The 21,952-nt window shown below is 42.0% G+C and overlaps 2 protein-coding genes across 4 annotated transcripts in view; one reads left to right on the top strand and one right to left on the bottom strand.

Annotated features, from left to right (window-relative positions):
• snx30 (sorting nexin family member 30) overlaps positions 1–12,595 on the bottom strand; it is a 44,083-nt gene extending 31,488 nt beyond the window's left edge. For 2 of the 3 annotated variants that reach the window (XM_034191906.1, XM_034191907.1), the window contains exons 1-5: positions 12,319–12,594; positions 4,582–4,797; positions 1,215–1,325; positions 967–1,125; positions 410–599 (exon numbers count right to left, since the gene is read on the bottom strand). In XM_034191906.1, coding sequence (XP_034047797.1) covers positions 410–599; positions 967–1,125; positions 1,215–1,325; positions 4,582–4,797; positions 12,319–12,432 — 790 coding nt within the window. In that variant the 5' untranslated portion in view covers positions 12,433–12,594. Of the gene's footprint in view, positions 1–409; positions 600–966; positions 1,126–1,214; positions 1,326–4,581; positions 4,798–12,318 lie in introns of all 3 variants that reach the window. The other variant, XM_034191908.1, reaches the window with a different exon arrangement.
• A 1,160-nt stretch (positions 12,596–13,755) lies between these two features.
• Positions 13,756–21,333, top strand: inip (ints3 and nabp interacting protein). The gene is made up of 4 exons (XM_034192263.1): positions 13,756–13,916; positions 18,241–18,337; positions 18,425–18,512; positions 20,728–21,333. The coding sequence occupies exons 1-4, from the start codon at positions 13,892–13,894 to the stop codon at positions 20,824–20,826; spliced, it is 309 nt and encodes a 102-aa protein (XP_034048154.1). The 5' UTR covers positions 13,756–13,891; the 3' UTR covers positions 20,827–21,333.
• The last annotated feature ends 619 nt before the right edge of the window (positions 21,334–21,952 follow it).

Below are 21,952 nucleotides of genomic sequence, written 5' to 3'. Positions count from 1 at the left end.
GACCTTTGTCACCATTCTTAAAGTTTTTACCCCATAACATTCAGTCACAGATAGTACAAACTATACGTTTTCAGAATTTTTGTGATCAGACACACAATGTGGTATAGCTTTCAATATGATTGGAAGATTTTTTTTTTTTTTTTTTTTTGACCCCTGTGCAATTCTTCAGTTGATCCCCTATTGAAAATTCAAACGCTAACGTTATTTTTCTCAAATATGTACCAAAAATATACACAGTCAAATTTTGGTGCTCGTAGTCAGATTTGAATGATTCTTACAGTTATCTGCTGTACTATTTGAGGAATTAATATCCTAGAAATCACCTCATCCTTCTATTACTCACATGACCTTTGACCTGGTGTGACGGCTGGGAAATGTGACTGAACGCTGAGCGGCACGAGGTCAATACCTGACTGCTCTTTGAGGATCCTCTGAGTGATGCGGTCGATGGTTCCCAGTTTTTGGCTGAAGGTGTCCAGGTACTCGCCCATGGCGCCGAACTCGACCGGCCGCGCCCGCAGCTTGTAGCCTCCAGTGACCTGCTTCACCGACTCGCCAACCTTGGAGAGCAGAGTCAAACCCTGACGCTTGTTCAGGTCCTGCAGCCGTAACATCAACAACAGCAACGTTAATTAAAGACATTTTCACATAAATCACATACTTTGATTTCTTAGGGTTTTTTTCTTTTTAAATCAACTTTAATTGTGTAAAACTGTAATTCTGTCCAGTTATCAACCCCATCGATGTTACTAACTGGTTGTAGTATCATTTCTTTATGGAATGTTCAATCAAGGTTGATCTAAAAACAAAACAGCATTAAGGAGACTTTTTAAAAACTCAGTCAGCCATGAGACGAAACAAGCAAAAATTCATGATACGATAGAGTCTTCTTGAAGGATGTTAAGCAGGAATGTCCTAATGGGATGGAGGTTAAAAAATAAAAAGGAGGTCCAGATGATGGCTTACCTTAGCTGAGAGGAATGTGTTGAGATGTGGGTTGAAGGAAAGGACAGGATGGTCGGCGACTCTCTTCAGGAACTTATCCAAAGCTTTCATCCTGGTCTCCACAAACTCCTCTGAGAAGCGATCGACCATGCCTTTCATCACAAATTTCTCTGGTAACGGCTGGATGTGAAGAACAGAGGAGGTTCAGAGAGGGTCAGTGATGCCTTTGTTTGTGAAAAACGGGTGTCAGCTGCATCACGGTGACCTACAGGGATGAGGTGGGTCGGCTGACTGTCCTCCAGCTTTATCCTCAGCCAATCAAAGTCCTGGTAACGCCGCCGCACGCAGTAATCCGGCAAGTCGAACTCTGTCCGTGTCGTCTGTGAGAGAACACGCAATGTTTGAGACACTAGAAACCACAGAAGAAGTCTTAGATGGAAGAGTTAGCCTCGGATACCACAACATGCTACCTATCCCATAAGCAACACAATGACCCAGACTTCCTGTGCACTGAAACGTCTCAGTTTCTAGGCTTTGACCGCCTCCATCTGCTCTGATACGTTGTTGCAATTAAAAGGGGTCATTTCACCAAACCAGCTTCTTTCCACCAGCAGCAGAGACAACGTGCTACAAGTTGGCAGGAATACATCATAATTACTCAGAATTCTTAACTTCTATAACACACCTGCTCCTAATTTCCATCACACACATTATGCTGATTAATCCCTACAACAAGCCCAGACATGTACAGCAGGTGGCAGACACATCTATGACTGGGGGTTGGTGTTAGCGCAAATATTTTGAAATACCCCCTTAAAAATATGGAGACTGTTATTATGAACAAGAAAAAGCAAATCATTGACCAAATGATTGAGTTGGGGGTATGTACAGGGGCGTTAGACTAGATCGGGGGTATTCAACTCCAGCCCTTGAGGGCTGGAATCCTGCAACTTTTAGATGTGTCGCTGCTTCAATACACCTGAGTACTGAGGAGGTAATTCAACCATTTGATTAAGGTATGTTGGACCAGGGACACATCTAAATGGTGCAGGACACCAGCCCTTGAGGACTGGAGTTGAAGACCCCTGGACTAGATCATTGGTTCAAATCTCAGCCTGACTGGAAAAAAAAAAAAAATCACTAAGGGCCCTTGGGCAAGGTCCTTAATCCCCTAGTTGCTCCTGGTGTGCAGTGAGCATCCATTGCAGTCCATTTACCATTGGGTCAATGATTTGTATGTTCTTGTTCACAATAACTGTCCCCATATTGTTAAAGGGGTAATACACCGCAATGTTTAATTTTGTAAAATAAGCCAAAATAAGTTCACCAAACAGTTCATCTTCATTACTCACAAACTGAGCAGGATGGACGAGGCTGAAGCCTAGGAGTACTATAATATATATTAATAAAACTGTTTCCATGTTTACTTCTGGGACATTACAACATGATTTTATTAAACTCACTAAAGTCTTCAGGTTGAAGCCGTCCAGTGTTGATCGTTAGATTGAAGAGTTTCTTTCTCAGGTCGCGCGGCAAACAACAAACTGAGCGACCGTCTTTAGTCGCACTCTGACATCTCAGTGTTAAAAGACCATCTGGACGCACGCTCAATTAACACTTTGGTTCATATCAGGCTGTGATATTTGTCCAAGGCCTCTGAGCACAGTGCGCATAGCAGCTGTCACCATGACGCCACCAAAAGGTTGCTGGCAGCATCTCGCTCTGAATTTGTTGCTTTTATTAAACGATGGAGCGGCCTACAGAACCTACGTTAGGGGGACGGAAAACACACCAGATCAGCTGGACAAAAATAAGCACAGATGTCTCGTATGTGGGAGTTTTATTTACACTAATAAACCATGTTGTCACATAAAACAAGCACAGATGGCGTCCTGTGAGTGTCTCTGTGAACTCAGCATCACTCCAAAAAAAAAAAAAAAAAGAAAAAAAAAAGACATTCCCTCAACTGGCGTTTGGACAATGGTGGTGGCGAGTCTCCCCGAACGTACCAGTCGAGAAAACGGAACGCAAAAGTCACAACATTTCACATATCTGCAGTTCACAGTCAGTGCAGTTTAGAAAGTTTTTATTTCAGCTGGTAATCCCATGTGATCTCATGTACTTCTGTCACTTCTAGCAGAGATGATGAGATGTGGGTCGTTAACACAGATGGTGAGCGTCACAGACTTCTCTTGAATAACGCCCGCGATAGATCTTTTCCTTAATAATGCGTGTTTTTCTTTTTTTTCCCCCACTTGTGGTCACGTTTCCAGGGATGTTTAATTTTCACCACATGCAACAATGAATGTCCACAATTTATCAGATGTGCTTGATTCATCATGTCACACATTGGAAGAGGCCAATCTCACCCCAATGTCCAAAGACGGCGGGTGCAGAGCTTGAGGCCTGGCTCACCTCTCTTGCAGATGATTTGTATTCAAACCTTACCTAGTTGTGCAAATAAATAAATATTCTAAATTATTATCTCTGTCAATAGACCTACAGTATATAGGTCCTGAGGGCCGATGGTGTTATACTGTAGCGTGAAGCAGATGAAAGTCAAAGTCCAACCCCCATCCGTGTTGTGATACCTGGGTAACGATCAAGTAGGGGATTACCTGTTGGGGTGGAACACAGTGGAGACCTTGAGTGTCCTTGTGGCCACTACAGTAACTGTGAAGACCCAACAGGCACCATGAACAAGAGATAACTAATGGGGCTCTGGTGAAACAAGAAGTCCTCAATAGCAGATCAGGCAGAGGAGGTGATAGCTTGTAACCCAACAGCTGTGAAGGCAGATGAAGGCTGCAGCAGGTCATCAGACCCAGATCGTTTAGGATTTCCCCAGCCATTGGACCAAGATAAGGATCTGTCAAGGACCATGTGTTTATCAGGGTGCAACGACATTCCCACATTAAACAAACCCAAGCACAGGCATCTCGGGATCAAACCTGGATGTAGAATTACGCCATCCTGTCCAGTAACCGACCATGAGATAATCTTCCTCATCATCCAGAGATTGTGCACAATGACTCCTACTGGACAGGATGCCAGTACGACTCGGTTTACTTCTCCAGCCATACCTGGTACCCATTTCCAACTGGGTGGACTCGGACAGCCTAGATGAAGAGGCTTATCAATGGACAGACATATAGGGTGACCAGGAATCAAACCCTGATCTATATAGTGATAGTCCACCTCCTGTGTCAAAGATCCACTTGCTGTGCAGCTGGGTATCACAAAAAGACATGAACCAATTTCAGTCAAATTTGGCAGCGAGGTAGAGCTCAGATCAACAGAGATCTGGTAATGTCTTGGTGCAGATCTTGCATTCAGTCATTGATCAGTGCAACTTAAAACAGTAACTGACTACTTTAGGTAACTACAAAAGTAAGAGGTAACTGTAACTTAGTGCATTAACTGACTGGTTGCAGGTAACTGAGTAAAACCTGGTGCACTCTTTGTACTTTGGTCACTTTAAATAAAAATATCTGCATTAACAGAAAACAGGGCAGAGGAATACACATGTTCAGAGCTCCTCTAATTTCAACTGATGTCCTCTGCATGATGCTAAATAAAATCTTAAAACCAGATCCAACCTCATGTTTGGATCTACGACAGCAGCCAGTGACCAACCTTGGTGGACACTCTGTAGGTGATGTAGGTCTCCATGGTGGACACATGCTTCTTTGGGTCATCCACTGTGACGAAAAGGTCTTGGGTTTCTGTGGAGGAGAAAGGGTCCTGGGAGTCTGCTTCCAGGTCATCATCCAGCTGCAGCCGGTTGAACAGTGAGGATGTGGAGGCGGGGCTTGATGCCTCCACAGGCGTGCCATTGGTCAACCCGGCTTCCTGTACGGACAAAGAACACTGCTGATATTAAGCTCAGAAGCTTCAACGTGAACGTCTACAAAGAGCTGAGAGAACAATGGGCTCACTTGTCTCATCAATGAGACTCCTGTTGAGGCCGCTGCCTTGAACACACCACGCATCGGCTCACACAAAACCTCTGACCTCCACCGGCTGAGCGACTGGAGGTCCAGCACCTATGGAAAAGCGCTAATGTTCTTTGGTGGATTTCTACCAAACCGGGTTTACCCCAAAACTGATCTGAGAGGTTTCATTTTTACAAAAGATCAAGGTCATGGGGATAAAAGTTAAATATTCAGATTTGCACCAAACGTAGCACACACATGTAGGTAGATTCTGGAATTGTTTTGGCAAACTCAAATCTGCGAAAGGTCAGTTGTTGAGGTCATTGGTGTCAATGGCTAATTTTTACTTTTTATTTTTACTCCATTTTGCATCAAACTTGGCACACACATGCAGGTACATTCCAGAATTGTTCTGGCAAACTCAAATCTGCTAAAGGTCAGTTGTTGAGGTCATTGGTGTCAATGGCCAATTTTTTACTTTTTATTTTTACATCAGACTTGGTACACACATGCAGGCGGGCTCCTGAATTAAGCAGTGGTGGGCACAGTTAACCAAAAAGTTAGATTTGATAACAGCTAATCAGCTAACTGAAAAGTTATCTTTTATAAAGCTAAACCGATAAACCACCCAAAAATTTATCGGAAGCTACAGCTGACCGATAACTTCCAGTATTGCTTCCAATACGCTTACAACTACTAACAAGCTGATTTTGAGTTTTAACACCATGACCACTTCTGGTAGCATCAAAGGCGACTACCCAAACAATGTGTCAGCACTTCTGTCTTTGGGCACCCTGCCCACTGCTAGAAGCTCCTGTTTACTATATAACTTGCAGCAGTGAAGACGCACGCATGCACGCACAAACAAACCATTATTCCTTAACCGAATACAGTCGTGCCACAGTGAGGCAGAGGTCTTGGAAAATAAAGCAGTTTTGAGTTATGGTTTTGATTTAAAAATCAAATTATTCTGGATAGAATAACTCCATTAATGTCAATTCTGATATTTGTACAAAGTTAACATATAACATATCTTTTCATTTTAAATAATGAACTAATTCTGAAATTTTGTAACAAAACACAGACAGATGCCAAAGGGATTATGGGTAAATGAGCCTCAGCTAACACTGATTGGTTGATTCATTCATTCTATGTAAAAACCAACACGTTAATGTGAGGTGTGTGTGTTGGTGTTTACATACACACGGCATTGGATTTGAGATCAGAAGATCCTCGGTTCAAATCACAGCCTGACTGGAAAATCACTGAGGGCCCTTGGGCAAGGTCTTTAATCCCCTATTGCTCCCGGTGTGTAGTGAGCGCCTTGTATGGCAGCACCCTGATATCGGGGTGAATGTGAGGCATTATTTGTAAAGCGCTTTGAGCATCTGACACAGAAAAGCGCTATATAAATGCAGTCCATTTTACATATAAATGTGCTTTTATAAAATACGCCTTTTTTATTTGTATTAAAAAAAAGAAGAAAAAAAAAAAGCCATTTGCAAAAAGCCAAAAACTCAATTGTGAGTTGATATCCATCTGATATAACTGGGGTCAAAATCTACTCCCGTACAGATGCTCATACTGACATGAACACTACTGGCCAGTAGATGGCAGTAGAGACTGTGAAAATTTGCCAAAACAAAATTCCAGATAATCCGTGTCTGCTACATTTAAGATGTGTGGAATTTATTGCGTTTGCGGCACATTTTGTTTACATTCCGGAACAAACAGCTGATTTTCATTATATTTAAGCCGTCCGATGTCCAGATCCCGTTCTCATTCTGGAGGTTCAGTTTTCAGGCACACCGTTTTTGACAGCTGGTGACGGTTTCTGCGGGACTTACGTTGACACGCGGTCAATAAATTCTCAGAACGGCCTCAGATTTTCCATCAGTGTGGAGAGAAGCAGTAACTCCGCCTCACATGAACACCCTCATCTGTCCGCAGTGCCACACGCACAGGATGCGGACCGTACCGTTGCCGTGGTGCACCCTGTACCAGTAATGACAGCTCAGATAATTGCCCAGCATTGCATCACTCCATCACTGTCAATCAAACTGCTGCAGCCCGGCCCGGCCCGGCGGGGGGAACGTGAAATATTTGGAGATTGAGAGCAAAACAGCGCCAACTACAGCAACACTGATAACTGATCAGAAATGTTGCAAGTGATTTATCATTATTTCTGCAAAGACACTTTATTCTTTATTTTTATTTTTCTGGAAAAAAAAAACAAAAAAAAAAAAAAAACCCACTCAAAAAATAATAGTAACTTTTATGAAAATTGGTATGACACAAACAGAACCCACTAAATTTTCAGTGGCTGGTCTCTTCAAAATTGCTTAATTTTTTTGTGTTTAGATACATGTTTCTCATAGATTATATAAAAGATAGCAAGAAATAAATGCTCCTAAAACTGAAAGTGCTGTTTTTGGAACCTAATAACACCTCTGAAGTGATTTACAAGACATTTCGCGGACTTTAGCATGGTGATGTCACAGGCTAGTAGCTAGCTGCAAAACTCTGTTTCGTTTTTTGTGTTTAATCAATTTCAATTTCAATCAATCAATTTTATTTATATACCGCCAAATCACAACAAACAGTTGCCCCAAGGCGCTTTATATTTTAAGGTAAGGCCATACAATAATTATGTTAAAAACCCCAACGGTCAAAACGACCCCCTGTGAGCAAGCACTTGGCTACAGTGGGAAGGAAAAACTCCCTTTTAACAGGAAGAAACCTCCAGCAGAACCAGGCTCAGGGAGGGGCAGTCTTCTGCTGGGACTGGTTGGGGCTGAGGGAGAGAACCAAGAAAAAGACATGCTGTGGAGGGGAGCAGAGATCAATCACTAATGATTAAATACAGAGTGGTGCATACAGAGCAAAAAGAGAAAGAAACACTCAGTGCATCATGGGAACCCCCCAGCAGTCTAAGTCTATAGCAGCATAACTAAGGGATGGTTCAGGGTCACCTGATCCAGCCCTAACTATAAGCTTTAGCAAAAAGGAAAGTTTTAAGCCTAATCTTAAAAGTAGAGAGGGTGTCTGTCTCCCTGATCTGAATTGGGAGCTGGTTCCACAGGAGAGGAGCCTGAAAGCTGAAGGCTCTGCCTCCCATTCTACTCTTACAAACCCTAGGAACTACAAGTAAGCCTGCAGTCTGACAGCAAAGCGCTCTATTGGGGTGATATGGTACTATGAGGTCCCTAAGATAAGATGGGACCTGATTATTCAAAACCTTATAAGTAAGAAGAAGAATTTTAAATTCTATTTAGAATTAACAGGAAGCCAATGAAGAGAGGCCAATATGGGTTAGATATGCTCTCTCCTTCTAGTCCCTGTCAGTACTCTAGCTGCAGCATTTTGAATTAACTGAAGGCTTTTCAGGGAACTTTTAGGACAACCTGATAATAATGAATTACAATAGTCCAGCCTAGAGGAAATAAATGCATGAATTAGTTTTTCAGCATCACTCTTTAAATATGTATATCCTCTTTGTCATATATTATGTAAAAGACACACAGTGAGACACTTCTAAAACTGAAAACCAGCGTTGTAATGTGACAAAGTAGAAATACTTCGTGTTACTGTACTTAAGTAGAATTTTGGCGTATCTATACTTTACTTTATTTACAGTTCTGGTGACTTTCACTTTTACGCCACTACATTTCCTCAATAAAATGTATACTTTTACTCCGATACATTTCCCTTAAACATCTTTGTTACTCGTTACTACTGTTAGATATATTTGTTTATTTGTTATTATTATATTTTATTTTTTACTATATCAAGTATTTGCTATGCTTAAATGGTTATATTTTTAGTGAGTTTTAGTCGTTTGTTTGAGTATGTATGTCAAATGGTCTGAACTGGTTTTATTTGATCAGAAACAAAGGAGTTTAGGTTCCACCAGGTACCAAACAACTGTGGGTTGAAGACAAGGGGTGGAGCTTCTCCTCTGTCTGTGGGGAACCAGTAAGATTAGGTTTATGAGACTAAAACCCACCCACTGTACCGCCTACATTGTCTTGTTGTCGCCCATGTTCGGGGTCTTCAGAAGATGCTTCATGACAAAATCCCAACGGACAAAACCGCTGTTTCACTCTCCAGTCATTTTGGATTTTACCTTACTCAATACTTTTACTTAATGTACATTTTATATGTGAAATTTACTTTTGATACTACTACATTTACTTAGTACAGTAAATGTCAGAAACTTTAAGACTTTTACTCAAATAATATTTTTAAAAGGAGACCAAAGTAATTTTATGGTACGATACTTGTACTTTCACTCAAGTATCACTTTGCGGTACTTTATAAAAGACTGCTGAAAACACCGTTTATGTAACCTGATAACACCTCTGGAGTCATTTACAAGACATTTTGCAGACGTTAGCGTGATCTAAAAATATCCTTGATTTGCACAACTTCCGCTCTTATAATGTAAGTATTGTTTTTGAATGATTGATTGATAAATAGATGAGCTTTATTGAACATGCAAAAATTATACGTAAGACAATAGGATCGTAATAAATAATTAAACAACTGCAAATTCTAAAGAACACAATGCTCATATGGCCGAGGATATTTTAGCATTGCGTTATATTTTTATGTTACTGCTGTTTTTAATTTCTGTGTTTCTCTTTTATTTTTTCCATTGTAAAGCACTTTGTGACTTTATCTTGAAAAAAAAAAAAAACTACTTACTTACTAAGGATGGGACGATTCTAAAGTTCGGTTAGAATCGGCCGATGCTCAACGTCAGAGGCCTAGATCAGATTTCCAGCCACATGCCAACATATAGGACGAGATCAAAGGTTCTGAAACCAAAGTGAGGACACGCCCATGGCTCAAGGTTTCAGACATGTAGAGAAAATGTGGCTTTTAAACAAAAGCCTAGGAAAATACAAGTGTAACCATCAACTTCAGGGATCACCACCAAACCCATGTTGCTGCTTTCAGCGATGCAGATTGCCATGGAAACAGACGGTCACAGGAAACCATGGACACATGTTCCACACCGTTTTCCATTTAACAAAGACTCTACATCTGCACCAAAAACTGCAGACTTGCAGTTTAACTTTAAATTAACTCCAACTGCAATCTGCTACAAGATTGACATGTTGCGGCCAAAACAAGAAAAAGTAAAAGTCTTCCTCAGAAGAAACCCACCAAGAACCTCTGAGAGACTGGACATTATTAACAGAGCTCGTTTAGGGGCATGTTACTCTGGCTGCACTCTGGCTGCTCGTGCACGAATAAAACAGCAAAACTCAGCTTGCTGGATGGACACTTTACATCATCTCCTCCTTGTAATAATTAACCGAAAAACCAAAGTGGTGTGTGAGGTTCCGATTTCCACAGCAACACTGATGATGTCAGAAATCCAGTTTCTGTCCAAACTGTGTTTAAACTGAGGACTTTAAATGTGTCATTATTATCAAATTGTCAACTACTTTTAATCACTTTTGTGACATGAAGAAATCCTCATATTTGAAAAGTCACAACATTCAAAAACCTGTAATGACAGTAAAACTGTTTCAGCTGTATCATGTCTCTCAGACATATTTTGACTTAAAGGAGTTTTATTTGGCAGAAAACATTTTTTACCTTTTTGTTTTTAAATATTACCAGGATTTTATGTTGAACATCCTCAAAGTACCAGAATTCCATGTCTTTCCATGGAGGAACAATGCTGCTGTAAGCAAACTTTAGGCCTCAAACAGCTCATTTTAGACTGCTGTGACTTATGTCACAGTGTTTATATTTGAGCTCCTGCTTGCTCCATGAGACACGCCCACTGAGTCCGCCTATACACTGTGTGATGCGCCGATATGGGAACACAGAATGGAGGAGCCTCCTATGTACTTTCTGATTTAGAACCACCGCACCCACAGACAGGAGAAGCATCCACCCTCTCACATGACGAGTAACTGCACGTGCTTTTCATCGTCTTTGTGATACAGTTATTATTTTATGATGTCTCACCTCTGTCCCTGAAAGAAACATTTTGGAAAAAGTTCAAACACAAGGTCAAGGCAGGTCTGAGAGCACGCTCTGCTGTATCCAGCACACTATGTGATCGCCCTGGGTCCTGACTGGTCACCACCCAGGCAGATCACTGGTTAACACAAATGTACTCAACGATACTTGAGAGACCTGCCACCAAAGACATCCAGTCATCACCTGAGGTCATCAGAGTTCTAGTCTCAGAAACAGACAGTAAGCCTAAAGACTTGTGCTGCTTGACTCGGTACACGTCAGTAAAGGCTGTTACAACTCATACCAGTTTTGAACTTGTTCAAAAATGTCTCAGAACTCGATCCAACTCATGTTTGGCTCAAGGAGGCTCGGCGCAGCTCCACACCCAATTTTCACAACCAACACAGAAGGAGTTACTCTGAGATATCAAAAGTTAAGTATTTATCTTGGAATGTAGAAGTTTGTCTGGAGTTAAGCCAAGAATGTGGCGTCCCAAGTCCAGCAGGAGTCAACTGGGGAAGCTGGGAGTTTGGCTGAACTTCAGGGACTTCGCCCAACTTTTGCTGAGTGGTGTGCCTTTTCGGGACAACTGGGTGCCGAACACATCCAAACAGACATCTCTTGAGGAAATCAGCGGAAATGCACCAAGTTGTAACTCGCCCCGTAATGCAGCTCAGTCAAGTGTATGAATGTGGAGTCCTTTCCCCCCGAAAATGAAGGATACAACGGCTGTATCACAAAAAAATAAAATATAATAAAATAATCCTCCCAAAGACAAAATGGTTGGTAAACAAAAACAACAAAATGGCAACTTTGGGCTCCATATGTACAATGATAACTAATGATTGTAAGTATAAAGAAGTATTGAAAAATAAACAGGTTACACCCACTATGCTAGCTTGTACAGCTAGCAAGGTTGCTAGGCAACAGAAGGTGAAGCTGGGATGAGATAACGACACAATCTCAAAATGCACCGCAGGCTGAACAATCTCTTTTCAGGATGGTTGCTTCGGCCTCCACAGTCTCGGAAAGGCCAGAACTTCATAGAATACAGCCTTTGAAGGATGCGACCCCTGAACTGAGACACGGCCCAACTTATATTATCTTAGCGTGTTTCTACTCTACGTTTTGTACAATAATTGCACAAAGTTTGACTGTTGCTCGTCATGTAACTGTACCAACTATAACCAATTCCACATATTTGGGCTTTAAAAATCAACAGCACCAAAAACGTTTAAAAAGCTAATGTCACAACTTTGACATGTCTTTAAGGCCCCTGGTGACCTACTTATAGGTGTAGAATATGACCCCTTTAAAGCACAAAGTGAATCCTCGTGCACACATGCAGTGAAGAGTTGTGTTCGTGTTTTTGATCTTTATTGTAGAAACAAACAAATAAACTCAGCATCAGATCTGATTGAAGTACACAGACCCGGTGAGTCCCGGCACGCCGTACCTTGTCTCCCCCGGTGCTCACGGTACCATCTGGCACCGGGCAGAACGGCTCCTCGGCGGACAGCGGGTGGACGATCTCCGCGATGGGCTTCTGCCCGGAGCTGGCCAGACTCATCCTGCGGCAGACGTAGCGACGTGTCCGGGTACCACGCTGTCAGGGTGCCCGGCAAGCGGAGACGATCCGGATCGTGAGGACAATCTGAGTTTTTAATTGTCGTTTTTTGGAGTCTCCTCAGTTGAGACGATACACCCGCTGGCTGTCAGCTGACTCACACTGCGCAACTCCGGAACTTAAACGGCAACAACCCGGAAGTAAACACACGCATCACGTGACCGCACAGAACGAAAGAGAGGACAAAGATCGTCTAATGAGAAGCTGCGTGCATTACCTGATCACTCCGTCACAATAACAGAAACATTGACACGAAACACACCAAAATAAAACACTGAAATTACATAAATATATTAATAAATACGTGTAGATATGCAGACACAGCTCAAATAATAATGTATGGAAATGTAGAAATAAACACCTTAATGTGATTATGCACCTTTTCATGACTAAAATGTCTGTATTTATTTACATATTTTACATTTATGGATTGTTTTATTCATTATTTTTATTCATTCTTCATTCTCCAAATGCAGCGTGCTTGACAAAAAAGCTATTACATCATAATAGCTTAGTAGTACATTTTTAACAAATTATTTTAATACATTTTAAAAATTTGATCATACAAAAACTAAAGAATGACTAGGATTTAATTATGACGGCTAATTATTCATTCATTCATTCATTCATTCATTCATTCATTCATTCATTCATTGATGTATATGATACTGCTAAATTGACCCATTTTTAATAGCAGTTTATCATTCTCAAATCTCACAAATCAAATGTAGCTCCTTCTAATTTTGAGTCTTACAATTATAACAACAGTCTAACAATATGAAGGAACTTTTTTGTAAAGAGATCCAGAAATGGGATTCCATCCAGAAAAGAGCAGAAGAGGTTTGTGGACATTTTTGCAAACTTGGAGTTATGGATGTGACATTTACTACAGAAATTCAGTGTCAGAATTGGACAGTTCAAAATACCATGTTTACATCATTTTGTAATTTTGCTTGGTTTGTCTTTTTTGCGCACAAAGAAAGAAACAACTAAATTACACGGATGGAATGTTTATGTTTTGAGTTGTTTGTTTGTTTGTTTTTTAGTCATATTTGCATTTTGAAGAAGTCTGCTTTTATATTACGAAATTTAAGCTACAGAAAAGCATAAGTTATTAGACGTCATTTCCTTTTTTAATTTCATTTCATGACCAATAGGTGGCGGTAATGCGCCTTGACGTTCGCTTCTGTTTTTTTGTTTTGTTTTGTTTTTTTGCAGCAGAGTGAGATCTCTTTACTTTCCTCTTTATATATATATATCGGTAGAACCGAGCGCACAACGAGGAGGTTGGATGTAGTTGAGGTTGAGCACGAGTTTTATTACGTTAAACGTTTAACAGCTGTCACAATCTGTGTGTAATTACCCACTTCAGGGGTGAACGCGCTTTGCTGCCTGCACTCACATGGCTACAAATCCTCCAGGACCTGGTAATTATCTTCCGTTTGAATCGTTTCTCCTTCTGACCGCCTTTGTGACGTCAGGGCCGTCGCTAAAAAAAAAAAAAAAATCTGGTTTTTGATCCGTTACAGGTCTTTAAATCTCTTACCCGCGTGTTAAAATCGTCTGTTTTACATTCACTACAACATCGTCCAGTCAACACAGAATCTAATACTTTGTGATGTCATAATCAGCCAGGCAGCTCAAAGTCAGGCTCCTGCCAGTTACCTGCCTGTAGCTACAGCGAAGGGGATAACTGAAAAATACTTCAAATAGTGATGCAAGCACCAAATTTGGCACAAATACACCGTAGACATTACTCTTTTGGAAAGGCAGACTAGACAGCTTGGTTAGAGTCAAGTGGTTAAAGCGTTTGGTTAGTAGAGAAGCTTGAATCTTCGACTGGACTGGGTTGCTTGACGCGAGGACGTTTCGCTTCAAATCGCAGAAGCTTCCTCAGTTAAAATTCTTGCTCTGGTGGTCTGACTTCTGTCGTGACTCTTGTAGAGAAGAATAATCAAGAAGTCACAAAAGCTGGAGTTTTAAACCTAACCAGACCCCTCCTACCGAGAGGCAGACTGCTATAGGCTGGTGACTAAACAATAGCTCTAATTAGCACCTATTGTGCTCTAGTTAACACCCTCCTAATGACAGGGCAGCTGTCCCTCTCCTGATGGCTCCCTTCACGACTCTGCTGATGACGTGAATGACTCATTACCATGAACAAAAGACTGAAACTCCTTTGACCTGAGTACCACATTGTAAACAGGGGATAAAGCGTGTCTCAGACCCCCTCCCCGGTTAAGGCTAGGTTTCAAACGTTTCACAAAGAATGCCTCCTTGACCCCTCTCTCAAACCATTTCTTCTCTCTGGCTAATATTTTAACTTCCTTGTCCTCAAACGTGTGGTTAGTGTCTTTAAGGTGGAGATGAACTGCAGACTGAGGTCCACTGGCGCCCTCTCTGCGGTGCTGGTATAGCCTTTTGTGTAAAGGTTGCTTAGTCTCACCTATGTAGTGTTCGTTACAGTTTTCCTGACATCTGATAGAATACACTACATTGCTCTGTTTGTAACTAGGGGTCCTGTCCTTAGGGTGAACTAATTTCTGTCTCAAGGTGTTAACCGGTTTAAAGTAAACTGAGATTTTGTGCCTCTGTAGTTTTTCCCCTACTCCTGCTAAATAAGGGAGAGACACTCCTCTTCTTCTTGTCTCCGTCTCCTGTCTATCTGGTCTCTTTGTTCTCTGGGACTTCTGCATTTTGTCCAGGGACCATCGTGGGTACCCACATACTGTGAAGGCTTTCCGGACAAGTTGTTGTTCTCTAGCCCTTCCCTCTGCAGTTGTGGGCACCTGTAGGGCTCTGTGTTGAAGCGTCCTGATCACCCCGAGCTTGTGTTCAAGGGGGTGGTTTGAGCCAAAGAGCAGATATTGGTCAGTGTGAGTTGATTTTCTGTAAACCCCTGTCTGGAGCTGCCTGTTCTCTCCAATCATAACATCACAGTCCAAGAAGGCTAAATGGTTGTTTCTGGCATCCTCACGTGTGAACTTGATATTGGCGTCCACCGAGTTGATGTGTTCTGTAAAGTCCTCAACTTCCTGTTGCTTGATTTTAACCCATTTGTCATCAACATATCTGAACCAGTGACTGGGAGAGATGCCCGTGAAAGACGTCAAGGCTGTCTTCTCCACTCGCTCCATGTACAGATTGGCCACAGTGGGGGATACCGGAGACCCCATTGCACAGCCATGAATCTGCCTGTAGTAATTCCCCCTAAACAGGAAATACGTGGTGTTAAGACAGATCTCCAAGAGCTGGCAGATGTGGTCTGGTGTGAGTTTGGTCCTTTCAAGTAGAGACACATCCTCCATCAGTCTCTGCCTCACAGCTGAGACAGCCTCAGCGGTGGGGATGCAGGTGAACAACGAAGTCACATCAAAAGACACAATTGTTTCATCTTCCTCCAGCTGCAGGTCCTTGATCTTGTTCACAAAATCTTGTGTGTTCTCCACATGGTGTTCTGAGTTACCCACTAGAGGAGCCAAAATCCACTTGAGGTGCTTGGCCACATTGTAGGTGATGGAATCTGTGCTACATACAATAGGCCTGAGTGGCACGTCCTGTTTGTGGATTTTGGGCAGTCCATAGATGCACGGAGTGGTGTCCCCAGGGTACAGTCTGTAGTATGTCTGCCTGTCGATGAGTCCCTCTTTCTCCAGGTTTTGGAGGTAGCTAATGATTTTCTTCTTATAGCTGCTCGTGGGGTCTCTCTTCAGACGTTCGTATGTGTTGGAGTCACTGAGCAAGTTGTTGATCTTGGCCTCATAGTCAGATGTGTTCAGGACCACCGTGCATCTGCCTTTATCCACTGGCAGGATAAGGATGCTTTGGTCCTTTTGCAGTGCTGACAAAGCTTTCCGTTCTTCTCCTGTGATGTTGGACGGAGGAGGCTTAGCACTGTTCAGCACTGCTGTGACTCTTAGTCGGAGGTGAACTAGAGCACAATAGGTGCTAATTAGAGCTGTTGTTTAGTCACCAGCCTATAGCAATCTGCCTCTCGGTAGGAGGGGTCTGGTTAGGTTTAAAACTCCAGCTTTTGTGACTTCTTGATTATTCTTCTCTACAAGAGTCAAGACAGAAGTCAGACCACCAGAGCAAGAATTTTAGCTGAGGAAGCTTCTGCGATTTGAAGTGAAACGTCCTCGCGTCAAGCAACCCAGTCCAGTTGAAGATTCAAGCTTTTCTACTATGGAAACCACCTGGACAACTGAGAGCCTACACAGAAACATTAAAGCGTTTGGCTTGAGACTAGAGGTGGGCGATACCGGGAATTTTGGTATTGATCCGATACCAAGTAAATACAGGTCCAGTATCGCTGATATTGATACTGATACCAATACCTTTTCATATTTAAGCTTCATAGATCCAAAGGATCCAAAAGACCTAGGATAGAATTTCACCAAACATTGTACGTGACAACAAAATACTTTATTATCACAATCAACATTTTTGTTTAAAAAATATCACTCAACACAACTTAAAACAAAATCTCCTGAGGTAGAGGGCTGACAAACCACAATACAAGGATGCGCTGCTCCGTGCTGTGTGACACAACGCAGCACTGCTCTTACAGACAGAGAGTAGACTTTGATGATTCTGCGTGCGCAGTAGTCAGTGCGTGCGGGAGAAAAAAAAAGCTTGAGTATCGATCTTTTTACATGAGGATCGTTCAGTATCAGTACCAGCGTGATCGATCGATCCGCCCGCCTCTACTTGAGACCAGAGGATTCTCGGTTCAAATCCCAGCCTGACCGGAAAATCACTAACTGCCCTTGGGTAAGGCCCATAATCCCTCCAGGTGTGTAGTCAGTACCTTGTATGGCAGCACCCTCACATCATGGTGAATTGTGAGGAATTATTGTAAAGCGCTTTGAGCATCTGATGCAGATGGAAAAGCGCTATATAAATGCAGTCCATTCACCATTTAACTCCTCATGGATGGATAGCCTGCAAGAGGACATGTCCACGTCCACTCCTGGACGGATCACGCTGCAGCTCTGCAGCTTTTTTACCTCCAAGTTCTCTCATGATTGTGGCACATTAAATAAATTCCATTAACTCCTGCTCATGGACCGATCGCCAGCAAAAGGGCATGTCCATGTCCAGTATAACTCTTCACGGATGGATGCGCGATTGCTGGCTACAGCTCCATGGTGCTTTCACCTTCTTAAGTTCTCTCATGATTGTGGCAGGTTAAATAAAGTTGATTAACTCCTGAAAATAATGTATTATGACATTTTTCAATGTATCAAATCCATACAGGCAGTCTGTAGCGTTACGGAGCCAAGCTTCTCCCCCCTGCACGCAAGGTTTCTCTCTACACAAGCCCAGTGTGAAAGGGGTTTAAGGAGTATTTGTGCTAAATTTGGTGCTTGCATCACCATTTGAAGAATGTAAATATTCTCTTATCTGCTGCAGTAGGCAGCACGGTGGCTTAGTGGTTAGCACGGTTGCCTCACAGCAAGAAGGTCATGGGTTTGATTCCCACCTGTGGCCTTTCTGTGTGGAGTTTGGATGTTCTCCCCGTGTTTGCGTGGGTTTCCTCCGGGTGCTCCGGCTTCCTCCCACATTTAAAGACATGCAGGTTAACGTGGATTGGAAACTTTGTGATTGTTCAGGTCTCTCGTGCAAAACAGGTCTCGATCTCAGTGGAACTAACATGGTTAAATAAAATGAAATTAACTATTATCAATATCTTTCTGCACTGCTCATCTTCATGATGTCCTCCTCCTTTTCTATTCTTTTCCCATCCAGTTTTCCCAAATAAGGCCCGGGTGGCAATCCTGGCCGAGCTGGACAAGGAGCGCAGACGTCTAATGCAGAATCACTCCGTCAACAATCCTGGAGCCAGGTAAAGATTTCACACCAGCATCGTCCCCTTTTTAACCTCATTTAATTTCTTTAATCTTCCCGTTTTTGTCCTTGTCTGCTCCCTCAGCGTTTCGCTGTCTAGACCGAGTGTGAAGGAGTTCAGGGACAACGCGGAGCAGCAGCACATCGCTGCACAGCAGAAAGCCGCGCTGCAGGTGATGCACACAAACAGATGGGATACAGTTGGGTCCATAAGTATTTGAAGAGCAAAACACAATTTGTGCCATTTTCCGTCTGTACACCAACAGGTGTACAGACTGGACAAGTGAGACATCACTATGCATGAGTCTGCTCGCCAGTTTGACTTTCAGCTTGAATTCAAGGGGTTGAACAACAATATGACTTTCACCATTTAGAAGTTACAGTAATTTTTTTGCACACTACCTCAATTTCCATGGGCTGTGAGTAATTGGACTAACTAAATACAAATAAGACATATCAGTAATTAGGTTCATCACTTTTACAGCCAGTTTTCTTTAGACAAGTCAGGGGATGGATACATGAACATTTCCAAATCACTGACTATGTCTTGGACTTCATTTACACCGATCTTTAAGAAATACAAACAGTATGACACTACGGTAAATCTGTCTAGAAGAGGTAGTTCTCAAAAACTGAGTGGCCACGCAAGAAGGAGCCTTGTGAGGGAAGCCACCAAGACACCCTTAACAGCTCCGCAGGGGTTACAGGCTTCTGTGGCTGTGATTGGAGAAACTCCATAGTGCAAGATTTGTGTTTCATCACCAGATGTATAGCGTCATCATGGAACAGAGAAGGAAGCACATCTGAAGTGTTTGGTTTTACTTCAGTTGTGGTGTTTACGGAGGCAAAATAACAAAAATCATCTCTGTCTACATACTTACCAACAAAAAAACACACACAAGGTGCTGCTTCACCTTAAAACTACCTAAACCTTTGCCAAGTGTGCACTTGCTCCCACGTGGGTGGGTCTTGTCCTGCTGTGTGGCTCAGTGGAGCTATGTGATTGTCTGTGAAAAATGGTGGCATTGACGTGGTAAGCGGGTGATGCGATCGGGTTGTTATGATCAAGCAGTATCTGTCATATCAAAACTTTGTACTGAATGTGTTTGTGTTAGCGCAATAAGCAATTATAGAAGATTTCATGGCGCCGAGGTTTGTCCCAGACAGATATGAAGCGCTTGGTTTTATCAGTTTGGACTGTATGCAAATGGTGATATTTGGACATGCGTCATGGCTGCATGTAAAGCAGTCAGGTCAAATCCAGCTTGTAACATTAAGTGGTCTGAGGACATCTGGACATGCGTCATGGAACATTCCAAGTGTAGTCCATGTGTATTTTCCAGAAAACTTACAAAATCCACTTCATATTTAAACCTAGTCATTCATTCGTTTTCTATACCCACTTACTCCAGTTAAGGCTCACGTTGCCTATCACAGCAGTCACATGGTGAGAGTCAGGGTTCACCCTGGTCAAGATGCCGGTCTGTTGCAGAAAACTAGCCAATATAAAGTATATTTATTCCTGTTCTGTATCACAAAGTCACAGCCAGTTTTCTTGCTGGTGTAGTATTTATTTTGGGGGCTTCCATACCTCAGTGAGGTGTTACAGGAAAACATTTTCACATGTGATGGGTTCAAACTTGATCTTAGGCCGCATGTCTGTGTGTAAAACATTACTCTCTCCACTGACTCATTTTGGAAAACCAAGTAGAATCCAGGTAAATAACTGACGCTCACACATAGTGTCGTCTCACCTGTCCAGCAGATATTCAGCAAATCCTTCAAGGACATATGTCCAGATGTTATCACGAGTTCTTATCTGTGGAGTCGTTGGCTGTCTGCGTTTGCTAACTGTCCGTCGTTTTCTTTGTGCTCCAGTTTAAAGTTTGTATTTTTTTCATCACTTTCACAATCGTTTGAAGGTCGACTGAGTTTCTTTGGTTCCGTGATGCTGATCAAGTTTTAAAGTTTGAGGGTTCAGAAGAGCCTTCCATGTGATGTGTAACCCACTTGGGTTAAAATCCTGAATTTTCCCAGACAAGGCTGATTTTTATTATATTGATGATATGAGATTGTGAATTATTTATTTAATAAAAATTATTGTGGTGCCAAAGAAAATAATTTTCATGACTTAAAATGATTAAAAAAAAAAAAAAAATCAAAGGGGACTACACCTTTTAAAATGATCCTTTAGACCCGTGTTTCCTAATTCTAGTCCTCAAGATCCAAAGTACAGATGAGCTCAGTCAGACATGTTCAGCTGATTTGTTGTATGCAAGACTTTGGGGACCCAAGGACCAGGAGTGGAACACAGCTCTGTGTGTATTGTAGCGTATTCACGCTACAACTCGTCATTACATTAACACAAACGTGTGTTTTCTCTCATAGCATGCACACACACACTCAACGGGCTTCTTCGTGACCCAAGACTCCTCGTTTGGGAACCTCATCCTGCCTGTGCTGCCACGCCTGGAACCGGATTCTTGACCTTGTCACCTAACACCCCCCCCCCCCCCCCCCCATGTGAGACAAACACAATGATTCAAAACAAGCTATGAACACGTTGTATTCAAACATATTTCCTCTAAAAAATTAACAAATTGATTAACTGATTAATTGATTTGATTCATTGATTAACAAATATCATGGACACTTTTTACCATGTTCTAAATTATTTCAGAGGTTTTTTTACAGCAGAACTCAGAAATGAACTGGAACACATTGATTTTTGATTTTTTTTTTTTTAAGGTTAAAGCTCAAATAGAGGCAGTTATTGCTAAACATTTTGAGATTTCGCCCAAGTTACAGTGCTGTGTAAAAGTTTTGGGCATCCCAGAGTTATAATAAACGTAGTGTTTCTTGCCCCCCCCCCCCTACCTTTTTATTGGCATATCAACACAAAATTTGTTTCAGCAAAAGTAAATATATGAGCTAAAATATTTTTTTATTCCTATTCAATTTAATTAGCTTATAATGCGCCAAATCACAGCAAAAGCCGTCTCAAGGCGCCTTACATAAAAAAATTCAACATAAAATTTAAATAGATAATTAAAAATGAATAAAAAAAATTCAAATACACAAATAAAAACAGAAGTAAAAGAGTAAAACAGATAAAAAATAAAACCTATTCATAAGAAAGAGAATAAAAATAGGTTTTCAGTCTTGACTTAAAAATGTCCACGGACTCCGACTGCTTCACGGTCGCAGGAAGACTGTTCCACAGGGTGGGTGCACGATACGAAAACGCTGTTTGACCTGCTGACTTCTTCTTCACCCTGGGAACACAGAGAAGTCCCGCATCCTGCGAACACAAAGCCTAGGCTGGCACATAAAGTTCCACCAGATCAGCCAGATAAGATGGCACCAGTCCATGAACAACCTTATAACTCAATAACAAAACCTTAAAATCTGCTCTCACAGAGACAGGGAGCCAGTGCAAAGATGCCAAAATGGGTGTGATATGTTCAGACCTTCTGCTACGTGTCAGAAGTCTGGCGGCAGCGTTCTGAACCAGCTGAAGACCACTGATGCTGGACTGTGGTAACCCTGAAAATAGAACATTACAATAATCTAGAAGAAACAAAAGCATGAATCAGGGTCTTAGCATCAGCTA

Source organism: Thalassophryne amazonica, chromosome 17 (genome assembly GCF_902500255.1).
Source record: "Thalassophryne amazonica chromosome 17, fThaAma1.1, whole genome shotgun sequence".
In the NCBI taxonomy this organism is placed as follows: Eukaryota; Metazoa; Chordata; class Actinopteri; order Batrachoidiformes; family Batrachoididae; genus Thalassophryne; species Thalassophryne amazonica.
This window is presented reverse-complemented; position numbering and strand designations above follow the sequence as displayed.